General features: G+C 40.1%; 1 protein-coding gene and 1 long non-coding RNA gene across 2 annotated transcripts; one reads left to right on the forward strand and one right to left on the reverse strand.

Annotated features, from left to right (window-relative positions):
- Nucleotides 1–335: 335 nt before the first annotated feature.
- LOC114556345 (scavenger receptor cysteine-rich type 1 protein M130-like) lies at nt 336–2,141 on the reverse strand. The gene is given in 5 exon segments (XM_028579246.1): nt 336–655; nt 749–871; nt 874–891; nt 894–1,061; nt 2,090–2,141. Coding segments are annotated over 5 exon segments (681 nt in total).
- Nucleotides 2,142–9,325: 7,184 nt separating this feature from the next.
- Nucleotides 9,326–13,842, forward strand: LOC114555241 (uncharacterized). Its single transcript, XR_003692551.1, has 5 exons — nt 9,326–9,517; nt 12,893–12,957; nt 13,065–13,243; nt 13,327–13,514; nt 13,621–13,842. It is a non-coding gene; the product is annotated as an uncharacterized LOC114555241 (long non-coding RNA).
- Nucleotides 13,843–15,000: the final 1,158 nt, after the last annotated feature.

Consider the following 15,000-nt stretch of genomic DNA (forward strand, 5'->3'; position numbering starts at 1 on the left):
CTTCCTGTTAGGGGGGTCTATGATTTAAAGTAAACTTAATGTATAACAACCAGTATGCCCCCCTACTATTATTAACTAATAATAAACTTCCTGTTAGGGGGGTCTATGATTTAAAGGTAAACTTAATGTATAACAACCGTATGCCCCCCCCACTACTCTTGAAGGATTTACATTCTTCTTACTTTCTTTAGGACACAATTATTCATTTAACAGTTTTTATTTATTTTGCTTTTTCTTCTTTACAGTGAAATATTTTGTGTCTTTTATTTTAAGTTTTTGTTCTGTATTTTTGTATGTTGTTCGAAATAAAACCGTTAATTTATTCATTCATTCATTCATTCATTCATGTCTTTGATGGGTTTACCTGAACAGGTGAGTTGAAGGACGGAGGAAGAGAAACCTGATGCAGCACACTCCCTCAGAGTAGATCCAGACTCAACACAGTCAGACCTGATCCTCCACACAGATCTGACTGAGGACTCTTCTCTCTCTTCTACAGAAACAGCAGAGCCACAGTCTGACTCTCTGCAGGCAGCAGCTGCTGCCTTCAGGCTCCAGTCAGAGTTATAGTAACTATCCACTGGTCTCCATTCTCCTTGTTTCACCTCCAGTGTTCCTCTACAGCGACTGGCTCCTCCCACCAACCTGACAGACTCTGAACAGAAACCAGAGAGTCATCAGCAAAAGAACAAAGTGAGTTTCATTAGAACAGAAATGAACCAAATCAGAGCTGCAGCTCCTCTTCTACCTGAGCAGGTGAGTCCAACAGCTTTTCCAGGTGAGCAGGTGTTTCTATCTGAGCCTGAGCTGCTACAGTCCAGGAGAGCAGACTCATGGCCTCCACACTGGAACTCTTTGGTCCTCATTGAGGCTCCACTTCTCCATAGAGCACCCCTGGAGGACTGAAGGAGCCCCACAGCCAAGCTCCCTACAGACCACCTCTGCATCCTGCTGGTCAAAGTCATCTTCACACACTGAGGACCAGCGCTGGGTAGACTGGTTAGTCTTCACCTCCAGTCTGCCTGAGCACAGACTGGTCCCATTCACCAGCCTGACAGAGTCTGAGAGATGATAGAAGATACAAGAGAGAGAGAGAAAAGACACCAGACATCATGAACAACAGAACTCATCTTTATACCGTGGTCACACCCCCCAGGTAAAGTGTGAAGTGATAACATACACACAAACTCAATGGAAATACGTAAATAGCGGCGTGTATTTGTGTGAGTTGAAATATTTGAACTGGAGAAAGGAATGTGTGTGACACTGTGTCTTGAAAGAGTTCAGATCCTCCTGATGTCCTCACGTTGTTGAAGCAGAAATGGAGGAACAGATGATTGTAGCTTTCTGTAGCTCCTCATTATTTACAGACAGCAGATGCTAAAGAAGCTTTCTTTGGGAAAAGTAAAACTACCTAATAAGTTCTGAAATAATGTGTCTGTTGTGTTGATGGAGCAGCTACAATGTTAGCATAGCTCTGATCCATCCAAACTCCATTCAGAAAAACATTGTAAAAGTTGTTTGTTTGTGGTCTTGCAGACAGACCTGATGAAGTATGGATTCATACTTTTTACAAATCAGCATCATTATCTTGTTATTTCAACTCAAATTTTATTTGTTTATTACAATTACAAAACAGGGAAATCTGAACCTCAAGTAGCTCTGGAAGTGTCAGTCATCAACTACACCCTGTCCCCTGAAGACTGTAGTTTTTGGTCTAGATGTCCTTGTTGGTGATTTATATGGTAGAAAGTGATGCTATACTCCATTACAGTCAGTCTTCAGCTGTAATGACAGACAGGAAGCCTGAAGTGCTGACGCCTGAACAGGATGCTGTGTGTTGATGTCGACACATGTATCAGGTGTGATCTAGCATCTACAGATGATCTGGATCAGACGGGATCTTTAAAAGAATAAAAAAATCAAAGACAGGCAGGCAGGCAGGCAGGCAGACAGACAGATGGACAAAGAGAGAGAGAGACAGACAGACAGACAGGTTGAAGCTTCCAGAAACAAGCCCACTTCTCTACACGTCAGGATGTCATTGTCCTGGATAACTTTACAGTTCAGTCCAATGGAAACCACTGACTGTCACTGGGACAGAGGAAGGAGCACACACACGAGTATATAATGTAGGTCATCGTGAGCACACTAATGTATTATTCTTCAATTCTGTCTGCAATGTCCCCCTTTGGGACAAATGTGCATCGTCAATTTGTTTCTCTACAAGTTCTGTTGTTGCTGCTGACAGACAGATTATTATTCTAAGTTTCTGTCAACATTATGAAAGGATCGCTTTAGAGATAGACCTTTAAAACCTCTTTAAGACCTTTCTGTTAAACCAGAAACAGCTCTGAGGTCGCTAACACTAAACCCACCAGACTCCATTTAGAAAAACAGTACTTTTAGCATGTATAGAGCCAGACTACTTTCACATATAAATCAGTAAACTATGTGTTCATTTCAACCAAAACTAGAGTGGTGATGGTTGGAAAAGTGGAAAGACGACCGAAAACGGCTTTTCATAGTTTTATTTTGTTTCTCTCAACTTCAAAAGCAGTGTATTTTATGATGATAAAATTACTCTTTATTTACATGGAGTCTGGTGGGTTTATAGAACGTAATTTTACAGATTTTTTTATGTGTAAAAAAAGGATCATACTCTTTAACATGAATCCTTTCCATAATGTTGTCAGACGTCAGACACACACACATAAAGAAACACACACAGAGACACGTACACACAGACACACACACACACACACACACACACAGAAAGACACACACAAAGACACACACACACACACACACACACACACACACACAGACATACACACAGACACTCACACACAAAGACACATACACACACACACAGACACCCACACACACACACACACAAAGACACTCACACACACACAGACACAGACACATCCGCAGGAATATACAACAGTGTTCTTATGAGCCTATGGATATACCTGTAATTCATGCTGTGTTGTCTGATTTTGAGCCTATTTCTTCATCCACACTTTTAGATATTGTTGGTAAATTAAAGTTGACAGTCTCTCCTCAAGATATTGGGCCTCATTCACCAATATCTTGCTAAGTTTTCTCTTAAATATGTTCTTAAGAAGGTTCCTAAGAAAAGTCTACGTCGGATTCATGACGCGTTCTTAAACAGCAGATTTGTTCGCATCTGTGTTGTTAGGATTGATGAATCCCACGTCTTCGTAATTGAAAGCACGTGCCAGTTGTTCCTAATTAGCATAACAAAACGACCAGCAAATTCCCATATAAGGACATGACACTTCCTGTGCACCTCCTGGGAGACAGGTTTACGGAGATTGTCGGAGCCGCAGTGGAGGAAGTACTGAATCTCAGTACTTAAATAAAAGTACAAATAACAAGAGACATATTTACTTTAGTAAAAGTAGAAGGTGTCCACTACCACAAACAAGGCCTGGCTTTTATAAGAAGTTCCTGTCCTAACCAGCATGAAACGGAAATGTGTTGTTAGAATCGGAATGCGATTGGTTTTATCCATGGATGTATTTTATTTTCTTTAACCGTGCAAGTAAGCAAATAAAGTGTGTGAAGCAGCGGACATGGGGAATGTGAAGAGGTCCAGCCAAATAAATAAGATATGAACGCGTCTTACACAGCCTGGCGGAGGAGTAAATGACGCTGTGGAGAGAAATAGATATAGCAACTATGATTTAAAAACGGGAATAATAAAAACAAACGTTTTCATTTTCACTTTTACCGGAGGCTGTATTACCGAGGGTCAGCGGCGCTGCGCCCGGGCTCTGGAGCACCGGAGCCGGCTTGGATCGGCTGTGCCCCATATATACAGTATCTATGGCAACCCATATATACAGTATCTATGGCAACCCATATATACAGTATCTACAGCAACCCATATATACGGTATCTACAGCAACCCATATATACAGTATCTACGGCAACCCATATATACAGTATCTATGGCAACCCATATATACAGTATCTACAGCAACCCATATATACAGTATCTACGGCAACCCATATATACAGTATCTACGGCAACCCATATATACAGTATCTACAGCAACCCATATATACGGTATCTACGGCAACCAAACTTTACTGGTGAGACAAACGTGTGACGGTCAGGAAGACGTTTTGGCAGAGGGCGGAAACTGATCAGAAAATGTAACGGGACGTTGTAGAAATGTAGTGGAGTAGAAAGTATAGATAATTGCTGCAAAATGTAACAAAGTAAAAGTCAAAAGTAGGCTATGCACTATTGAGTCTACTTAAGTAAAGTACAGATACGTGAAAAATGTACTTAAGTAGGCCTACAGTTAGGACGAATTTGTACTTTGTTACATTCTACCACTGCATTTTGGCTCTATAAATAGCGATCAATCACCAAATAACGCAGGATTTAATCAGTTTAATTGCTGATGTAAATTGCAGTGTTAGTGTTTTTTTTTTTTTGCATAATATGATTTCTTTTTCAACAAATGATCAGAAATACATTACAGTACAAGACTATCATTGTAAACGACTGTAGAATTAAATAAAATGCAGTAAGCAATCATTTGGAGCAAATTGTCATCACTCAAATGTGCGTAAGAGTGCTTTTCAGTGTTCGGAGATTTTGTTCTTAGCTAAGAACAAATCCAAGTTAAGAAAACATTAGTGAATGCCAGAATCTTCGTAAAAAGTTCGTAAGAAGGGTTTAAGAACACATTTCTTCGTAAGAACGGTTGGTGAATGAGGCCCAATGTTCCTACAATGCTATTTAAGAAAGTTCTTGAACTGATTGGCCCATTTGTATTATCAATAATTAATAAGAGTCTTCTGTCTGGCATTGTTCCAACTTATTGTAAACATGCTATAGTGCATCCTCTACTGAAAAAAACAAACTTAGATAAGAGTGTGATGTAAGTAAGTAAGTAAGTAAACTTTATTTATATAGCACCTTTCACCGACAAAAGGAGTCACAAAGTGATTTACAGTAAAACAAAAACAGAGCAAAGACAACACAGCCATATGGCTAAAAATGCTTGTCTAAAAAGATGAGTCTTCAGGTGTTTTTTAAAGGTTTCCACAGAATCCAACGCTCTCAAGGCTAAAGGGAGAGAGTTCCAGAGCCCTGGGGCCACCACTGAAAATGCACGATCACCTCTTGTTTTAAAACGTGTTCTAGGAACAATTAAGAGCTCCTGGCTTGAAGACCTCAAAGAGCGACCAGGAGTGTGTGCGTGCAATAGATCCTGGATGTACGAGGGCGCTTGGCCATGTAAGGCTCTATAGGTAATAGTTAAAATTTTAAAATTCACTCTAAAACCAATCGGTAGCCAGTGAAGAGCCTTGAGCACAGCAGTAATGTGAGACCTCCTGCTGGTCTTAGATAAAAGTCTTGCTGCTGCATTCTGTACGACTTGCAGTGAGCCCAAGGATGATTTGTTTAAGCAGGTGTACAGTACATTGCAATAATCCAAACGAGAGGAAACAAAAGCATGAACAAGCATCTCCATCTCTCTTTGAGAAACCACAGATCTAATTTCAGCAATGTTCCTGAGATGGAAAAAACAGGAACGAACCACAGACTTCACATGACTGTTAAAACACATAGATTTGTCAAAAATGACACCCAGATTACGCACAGCATTACAGTCTGAAACTGATAGAGTCCCAATGGCCTGCCTAATCCTAGGGGTAATATTATCTGGGGCAAAGATCATCACCTCAGTTTTGTCAGAGTTTAATTGCAAGAAATTGTCAGCCATCCATTTGTTAATGGAGGCTAAACAATTGTGCAACAAGGACAGTTTGTCTAGCTTATCGGGGCTAAAAGATAAATATAACTGGATATCATCAGCATAACAATGGTAAGATATACCTTCGAAACTACCAATAATTCTACCAAGAGGAAGCATATACAGGCTGAATAGCAAAGGGCCAAGCACAGAACCTTGTGGCACACCACAAGACAAAGGAGCAGAGTCTGACAAGTAAGTTCCCACAGACACAGAAAAACTCCTGTCCGAAAGATATGAAGAAAACCAGTCCAGAGCTGATCCAGTAATGCCCACAGTTGATTTCAGTCTTTCAATCAGAGTGCAGTGGTCAACCGTATCGAACGCTGCACTCAGATCCAGAAGGACTAGAACAGAACATTTACCCCCATCAGCAGCCATTAAAATGTCATTAGAGACTTTCAGGAGAGTAGTCTCAGTTGAATGTTTTTTGAAAGCCAGACTGAAATTTATCGAAGATATTATTAGAATCCAAAACTCTATTCAGCTGGCTCGCAACAACCTTTTCTAAAATTTTTGAAATAAAAGGCAATTTAGAAATAGGCCTGTAGTTTTTAAACAAAGCTGCATCAAGATTGTTCTTTTTCAATATGGGGTGGACAACAGCATGCTTAAAACAGCTAGGGACCTGGCCTAGCTGAAGAGATAAATTTAAAATTGAAACCAAACATGGTCCAAGCAGATGTATTGTTTTTTAAAAGTAAAGATGTTGGTAAAATATCAACAGGACTTTGGGAAGGTTTCATCGAGCCCACTAGCTTAATTAAGTCATTCAGGGACAAGGGGCAAAAGGAGTCCATTACCGAAAGTCTCTGATGAGTAACAATATGGGCGCTTACTGATGGAATGATGCCTGCCCTGATAGCACTAACCTTGTCCACAAAATGAGACAAAAAATGGTTGCAGTCCACATTTGAAAACACAGGGACAATACACTTAGTGGGAGAAACAATGTTGTTAATAGTCTCAAACATAGCTTTTGGATTGTTTTTACAGGAAGAAATCAGCTTAGTAAAATAAGAGGCTCCAGCCTCCTTGATCGTTTCATTTAGGTCAATTAAGAGCTCTTTAAGATACAGGCGATGGACTTGGAGCTGAGTTACTTTCCATAAACGCTCAGTTCTCCGACAGATACGCCTCGAGCTGCGAATGGCATCATTCATCCACTAATACATTGGAAATTGAATTGGGCACACTATCCCCTTATCTGATAAATCAAGTAAAAAACCTAGGTATAATCTGCGATAGTGCACTGAAATTTGATAAACAGATAAATCAAGTAGTTAAAATGAGTTTCTTCCAGTTAAGACTAATCAATAAAATTAAGCCCTTTGTAACACGGAAGGACCTGGATAAAATAGTGCATGCGTTTATTTTCACAAGATTGGACTATGGTAATGCATTGTACTATGGTGTTCATCTGAAAACCTTAAACAGATTGTAACTAGTCCAAAATGCGTCCGCAAGGCACTCAGAAAAATGAACATATTACTCCTGTATTAAAAGAACTACACTGGTTGCCGGTTTTCTACAGGATTAATTTTAAGATACTTTTATTTGTTTTTAAAGCACTACATGGCACTGCTCCGACATATATAGCCAATCTAATCCAGGTGAATAAACCAAAGAGAGCACTTTGCTCCGAATCATTAAATCTCTTGCTAGTCCTGCGGACGTACAGGAAAATGAGCGGGGATCGCTCTTTAGCGGCCGTTGCTCCCAGGCTGTGGAATAGTTTACCTCCTTATATCAGGGAATGTTCCTCTCTTAGAGAGTTTAAACGACATTGGAAAGCTTACTTCTTCACTCTGGCTTTTGATCATTTATGAGTGCTGTGTTCATGATGTGATAGGATTTCAGTAGTATTTACTAGTGGCAAGGTCCAGAATTTAAATGTCTTGAAGATTGTTTTATTTTATTTCTTGTACAGCACTGTGGTCAACTTTTGTTGTATTAATGTGCTTTATAAATAAATTGAACATTCAACATTCAGCACATACACACACACACACACACACACACACACACACACACACACACACACACACACACACACACAAACACAGACAGACACACACACACATACAGACACATATACACACACACACACACACACAGACACTCACAAACAGACAGACACACACACACATACAGACACATACACACACACACAAACACACACACACACACACAAACACATATACACACACACACACACACACATACAGACACATACACACACACACAAACACACACACACACACACACACAGACACTCACATAGACACACACACGCAGACACACACACACAAACACACACACATACACACACACAAAGACACTCACACACACAGACACACACATACACACAGACAGACACACACACACACACAGACACACACACACACACACACACACACACACACACAGCCCCCACCACCACATCTGTCTGGTAACGAGATCATCCCTGGCAGTGTGGGAGCTTGGTCTATTTGGTGCAGATAGAACCAAGGGGTAGGCGGCGTCTGAAAGCGTGCCTCCTATGGCGCCATTCTGATGCTACCAAGACATCACCTCCCGTTAGCATCCCATTGACTCCCATTCATTCTCATGCTACCAAGACATCACCTCCCGTTAGCATCCCATTGACTCCCATTCATTCTGATGCTACCAAGACATCACCTCCCGTTAGCATCCCATTGACTCCCATTCATTCTGATGCTACCAAGACATCACCTCCCGTTAGCATCCCTTTGACTCCCATTCATTCTCATGCTACCAAGACATCACCTCCCGTTAGCATCCCTTTGACTCCCATTCATTCTGATGCTACCAAGACATCACCTCCCGTTAGCATCCCATTGACTCCCATTCATTCTGATGCTACCAAGACATCACCTCCCGTTAGCATCCCTTTGACTCCCATTCATTCTGATGCTACCAAGACATCACCTCCCGTTAGCATCCCATTGACTCCCATTTATTCTGATGCTACCAAGACATCACCTCCCGTTAGCATCCCATTGACTCCCATTCATTCTGATGCTACCAAGACATCACCTCCCGTTAGCATCCCTTTGACTCCCATTCATTCTGATGCTACCAAGACATCACCTCCCGTTAGCATCCCTTTGACTCCCATTCATTCTGATGCTACCAAGACATCACCTCCCGTTAGCATCCCATTGACTCCCATTCATTCTGATGCTACCAAGACATCACCTCCCGTTAGCATCCCATTGACTCCCATTCATTCTGATGCTACCAAGACATCACCTCCCGTTAGCATCCCATTGACTCCCATTCATTCTGATGCTACCAAGACATCACCTCCGTTAGCATCCCATTGACTCCCATTCATTCTGATGCTACCAAGACATCACCTCCCGTTAGCATCCCATTGACTCCCATTTATTCTGACGTCACTTTGACAGAGAATAACTTTACATCTGAAGCGTTTAAAGACTCTATTTGTCCGTTGTTTATTTTTAAAGAAACACAACAATGTACACCCTAAAAAATGCTGGGTTATTTCATCTACCCAACCGCTGGGTTATGAAATGTTTTACCCATTATGGGTTATTTATATGGAAGTTGGGTTATTTTGTGCAACTCATGTGTTGGGTCGAAATCCATCAACCCAACACACACCGAGCGCTTGTCACAGCAGAGAACCAGTCTGGTCATCCAACGAGGCAAATAAATAATAAAAGGTTTGTGTACACTAGCTACATGTCTAATTCACATTGTCTCTGTGTTATGTTACCTATTAAAGTACTATCTTTATATTGTGAGGCTAGTTGGTTAGTTTGGCTAACAACGTAGCTAGCTAACGTAAGCCATTTAGCCGTTATCATGGAAGCATGGATAGCCTACAGTTTATCCGTTTGGTCTGAATTATATTAATGAATTAATGAAACAAGTTCATAATGCCCATGGGCATATGGTCATGTTTATTGAGTTCACCAGGCTAATTAGCCAGCTAGTTTCAAGCTAGCCAGGTGATTCGCCAGTTAACAAACTAGCTAGATAGTTTACTAGCCAACAGGCTGTCAGTTAGTTGCTTTGCTAGCTATATTATTTTACCTGGCTATAAATGAACGCGCTTGTTTTTCCTGAAGCTTTTAATGTGAAATGTGAAGGCATAACTACGGTGGCCGAGAAGGGTCACAACACATACAAACGCCACAACAACTGCATATTCAGAAAACACATACAAATCCAGTCTGCTTGCAGGAGGAGAATAATCTGTCGGCAACTTTGCCGCAACGTGCTAAGGTAGGTAACGTTACCGACACTGTTAGGCTTTAATGTAAGCAATAGTCGTTTTCTCTTATTTATCCCATGTCAGTAAATTTAAAAAAAATTGTGAGAGTTCATGTTTGCAATTGCATTAATCTTAATTGCATTATCCTTACAGTAGAAGTATACATTAGCTCGTAGTTTACTAAATGTATGTAACATTAGCCCATTGTCCAGTAGCTTCTAGCTTTCAAACAAATGCAGTGCAAAATATGATCAGCATCTACAAGGTAAATACTACCAGCTAATGACCTACCACAGGCTGTATAATATGCAGTATGCTTAAATATATTTGTGATACAATTCTAATCTTACCAGGACAGGTTGGATAACTACTGGACTAACCTAAAGCTTTCTCCTTCTGTCTGCAATCTTGAAGCAACCCCATCATCAGCTGCTGAGTCTGGTCGCCGCTTCATGTTGAATATACTTGTGTACAGTTTAGTAATGTTTGAATAAATGTTATAATAAAGATACACGTTTCGTTAATGTCTTTTTAGAGCTTATATACCTTACAAGTTATTGAAACAGGTACCATCTGAATATAATTATTCAGTTAGAAATAGAAATTGAAAACGTTTATATTATATACACACCCAAAAACGAAATGACAAAGACAAACCAGTTAAGTTAATGCATTTATTTTCAGAATGGCAAATAATCTAGCTATTCAACATCTCTTTGGCCTCTGCCTCCCTGCTTGTCTTTTGCTTTCCCATCATCAGCGACCACCTCCGTTTGTCCCTGTTAAAAGACAGCAAACACAAGAAAAATATGTTTACCATTATGAATTCCATAACGTAACGTTATACTTGTTACATGGGATACTACTCATATATTTTAGCCTTCATGTAACGTTGATAGTGAAGTAAATAAGGTGCAGCGTTACCTTAAATCATGCAGCTACAACTGATAAACACACATTTCTAAATCTCGGCTAACGTTATATAAAAGAGATGAAAATGGCACCGGACAAACTTTAAAAACGCAAATGGTACAAAAGACAGCAACCTAGCTAGCTAACAGCCTACTGTTAACGATAGCTTAACGTTAGCTCGGGTGTATCTACCTAATTACTATAGCAATTTGTACCAGCATTGAAGCGTTAAGCATTACATTGATGTAAAACATTAACGGTGATAACACATGTACGACACACTAAAGATACTTACATTTAAATTATTATTTCGCCGTGGCCATAGTTGGATTCGTAATTTTGCACCCCGGATGGATGCGGGTCCGTCACTGATTATTGCCCCCCTGGAAACATTTCCGTTGTCGTCTTTGCAGCTTGCAGTTCGTTTCCCTATTTACTCGTGCTGTGAATATTTGCAGCCTACGTGATATGAATTTGACGAAGTTGTTTTCAGAATTTGGTGGTGTTTTCTGAATATGCAGTTGTTGTGGCGTTTGTATGTGTTTTCTGAATATGCAGTTGTTTTGGCATTTGTTTGTGTTTTCTGAATATGCAGTTGTTGTGGCGTTTGTATGTGTTTTCTGAATTTGGAGGTGTTTTCTGAATATGCAGTTGTTGTGGCGTTTGTATGTGTTGTGACCCTTCTCGGCCACCGTACATAACAGTGTATGACTGATTAAAGTATGTAAAAACAGTGAGATAACCTGATATGTCTGACTAAATGCATTTATGTGCATTTATTTAAGTAATGTGGTGACCCACAATAGATAAGAACAAATGCTTATTTAAAATGGCGGCCTGGCAAACGACAAGGGCCACTTGAGTTAAGGGTTAAGAAATATATAATAAAAAGTTTGGGAACCACTGCTGTACTGTTGTACTCGTGCCCTGAAGGCTATGCTTTGAGCAGCCACAAATATTCTTGTAAAAAGGTAAAAACAATTCACATGCATGCAATTTCCTCCTCTCCTTATGACCTGTCTCTCTTAGTTACGCTGTTATAGTTACGCTGTTATAGTTTTAGACTGCCGGGGGACTTCCTTCCTTCCTTTGACACACTGAGCTGCTCTCTCCTCTCCCTTTCTATTACTTTTACTATTACTATTTGTGTGTATCCAGTCCCAGAAATGCTTGTTACTAATCCTAGCTTCTGGGTAGTTTACTCCCCGGAGTCCTTATGTTTTTTCCCCCAGCGTATTTCCTTGGAGAACGTTGGCACCAAGATCCTGGTTCCAGCTGTCGCCGTGGTCCTGCTGCACTCCCTGCCGAGCCCAGCGGTGCCCTGCAATGTCATGCTTCTTCCGGTTGAACCCTGCTGCCTCCTGCTGAACCCTGCTGCTTCCTGCATGAACCCTGCTGCTTCCTGCTGAACCCTGCAGCTTCCTGCTACATCCAGTCACTGTTCCATTATTAATGTGACTATTATCGCCACTGTTCATCACACCCCCAACCTGCCCGTCAGACACCGCCTACCAAGAGCCTGGGTCTGTCCCAGGTTTCTTCCCAAGAGGGAGTTTTTCCTCGCCACTGTCGCACTGCTTGCTCTTGAGGGAATTACTGTAATTGTTGGAATTGTTGGGGCTTTGTAAATTATAGAGTGTGGTCTGGACCTACTCTATCTGTAAAGTGTCTCGAGATAACTCTTGTTATGATTTGATACTATAAATAAAATTGAATTGAATTGAATTGAATTTGTCATATGAATTGTATAGGTAGAGAGGGAGGACTGTGATGCTAAATAAAATGGCTGTTATCGTCACATTGGATTACATTCTGCTGTTGGTCTGCATTGCTTTTACATGGTGATATCTGAATAGTTAATACAATAGCAATTGTATCTTTGCTTAAGCTCTTTTTGTGTTTGATTCAGATCAACGGATAGCTTTGTCATTAACACTTTGACAGAGTGCCAGACCTTGTCGAAAGATTTAAAAGGTAAGAAATATGTTTTCCCATCCACAGCATATCAAGTCTGCATTGCTATTAAAGCCCTTTTCAGACATGAATTCTTATGAAATATAATTTCCTCTTTTTTTCAATAGCTTCCATGTAATATGTCAAAGTGACTCCAATAGATGAATAGAGCCGGCCACTGGATTCCTGGAGGAAAGGCTGCGGAACGTCAGGAAGCGGCTGAGATCAACCAGCAGGTCGCGGAGCACGGCACAGACACCACCACAAACGCCAGATGATGGCGCTCTAGCAAGGGCTCTCATACCAGGTAATTATTAAACTGAAAAATTATTTGATGAAGCAAAACATCCATATTTCAGTGAATTACAACTTTCTTGTTCTTTTTTACAGACTGTACCATATCAGACGAACGTGGGTCACAGCTTAAAGAATGGTTGAGAAACAATCCTCAGCCCCTCAGCCAGATAGAGAACTACATGCCGAACACAGCAGTCTACAGGGCCAAGTTGATCAGGGACAACAATTGGACCATCGATCAGATCCTCGAAGAGTTCCCTCACCTAATGACCAAAGGCATGGTAGGTATAGGGAAATATCATCTTACATATAAGGATGCATTGTTTATAATGTTTTATTAGTGTGCCACATTGAATTGGTTTTAAAAATGTGTTTTCCATTTTATAGATTGCACAGGCTTGTCCTGCATGGGGATGCTGTTTGAAACTTGGTCACGTGAAATGCCAGGAGGGGAGTCTAAAATGGTAAAGTTTATTCAAAGTAGAATACTTGCTTGCAAGTAGAGCTAATGGCTCTTAATAGCAGCTTTTTAATAGGAATTTGAATTTGTTCACTATAGACCTGTTGAATGTTCAGCCAGTTCATTCGTAATTGTTGTTTTGCTCTGAATGTTTTCCTACCTGAGTGATATGAACTGCACCAGTTCCACTATATTGTTGATATAATAAATTTTTTTCAAAGATTCCATTAAGTTGTTTTGTTTTTGTATTGTTTAAGTGTTTATTAAATAATATATGCATAGATCTAGCATGTATTCTGTTCTAGGTTTGTAGTTTAACAGTTTTATTGCAATTTATTTTCTTAAATTGTACTGTAATGTGTTAGAATTAATCTGGCATATAGGTTAATTTTGCCCAGCATTCGGGTACACTATATAACAAATATGTAGTTGAATCAACCCAGAATTATAATTAATTTGACCCAGCATTTGGGTAGAATATTTAACTAATGCCCAACCCATCTTGCTGGGTCAAATTAACTACTGTTGGTCCGGTGCAATAGTGATCCAGCGGTTGGGTTATAAAACAACCCAAGTTGGGTTATTTTTAACCCATCATTTTTAAGTGTGTATAAAAGGCTCCATTACCTCGTAGCTCACGTTATGGCTCCGTAGCAGACGCTTTAATAACAATAGGCTAACGATTGGGTCATAACCACGAGACTTACTGTCACACAGTAGAGGAATTACCGTATAGTACAGGAGAAGCTCACAGGCAGTTTGGACTTCCATTAGCTGTTTAGGTTTAATTACTAATGTTAACTAGCATGTTAGTGATCAGTAATTACTAATGTTAACTAGTATGTTAGAGACCAGTAATTACTAATGTTAACTATCATGTTAGTGATCAGTAATTACTAATGTTAACTAGCATGTTAGTGATCAGTAATTACTAATGTTAACTAGCATGTTAGTGATCAGTAATTACTAATGTTAACTAGCATGTTAGTGATCAGTAATTACTAATGTTAACTAGCATGTTAGTGATCAGTAATTACTAATGTTAACTAGCATGTTAGTGATCAGTAATTAGCCTGTGTCTATGTTATCTCCTTACATATACCTACACTCTCCGTCTCTGTGAGATTGGGAATGATTGAGATTTCTCTCTCACAGCTACCAGAAGACTTCACACTTTCAGACACGTTGATCACGTCACATCTACGTTGTCTCTGTCACCGGAAAAGTGACTTCTAATATCCTTCACTGGTCTCGGTCCAGAGACACGGGGTCTGTCGGTCCATTTTATATACTGTCTATGGATAGAA

The sequence above is a fragment of the Perca flavescens genome, chromosome 5 (assembly GCF_004354835.1).
Source record: "Perca flavescens isolate YP-PL-M2 chromosome 5, PFLA_1.0, whole genome shotgun sequence".
Taxonomy (NCBI): Eukaryota; Metazoa; Chordata; class Actinopteri; order Perciformes; family Percidae; genus Perca; species Perca flavescens.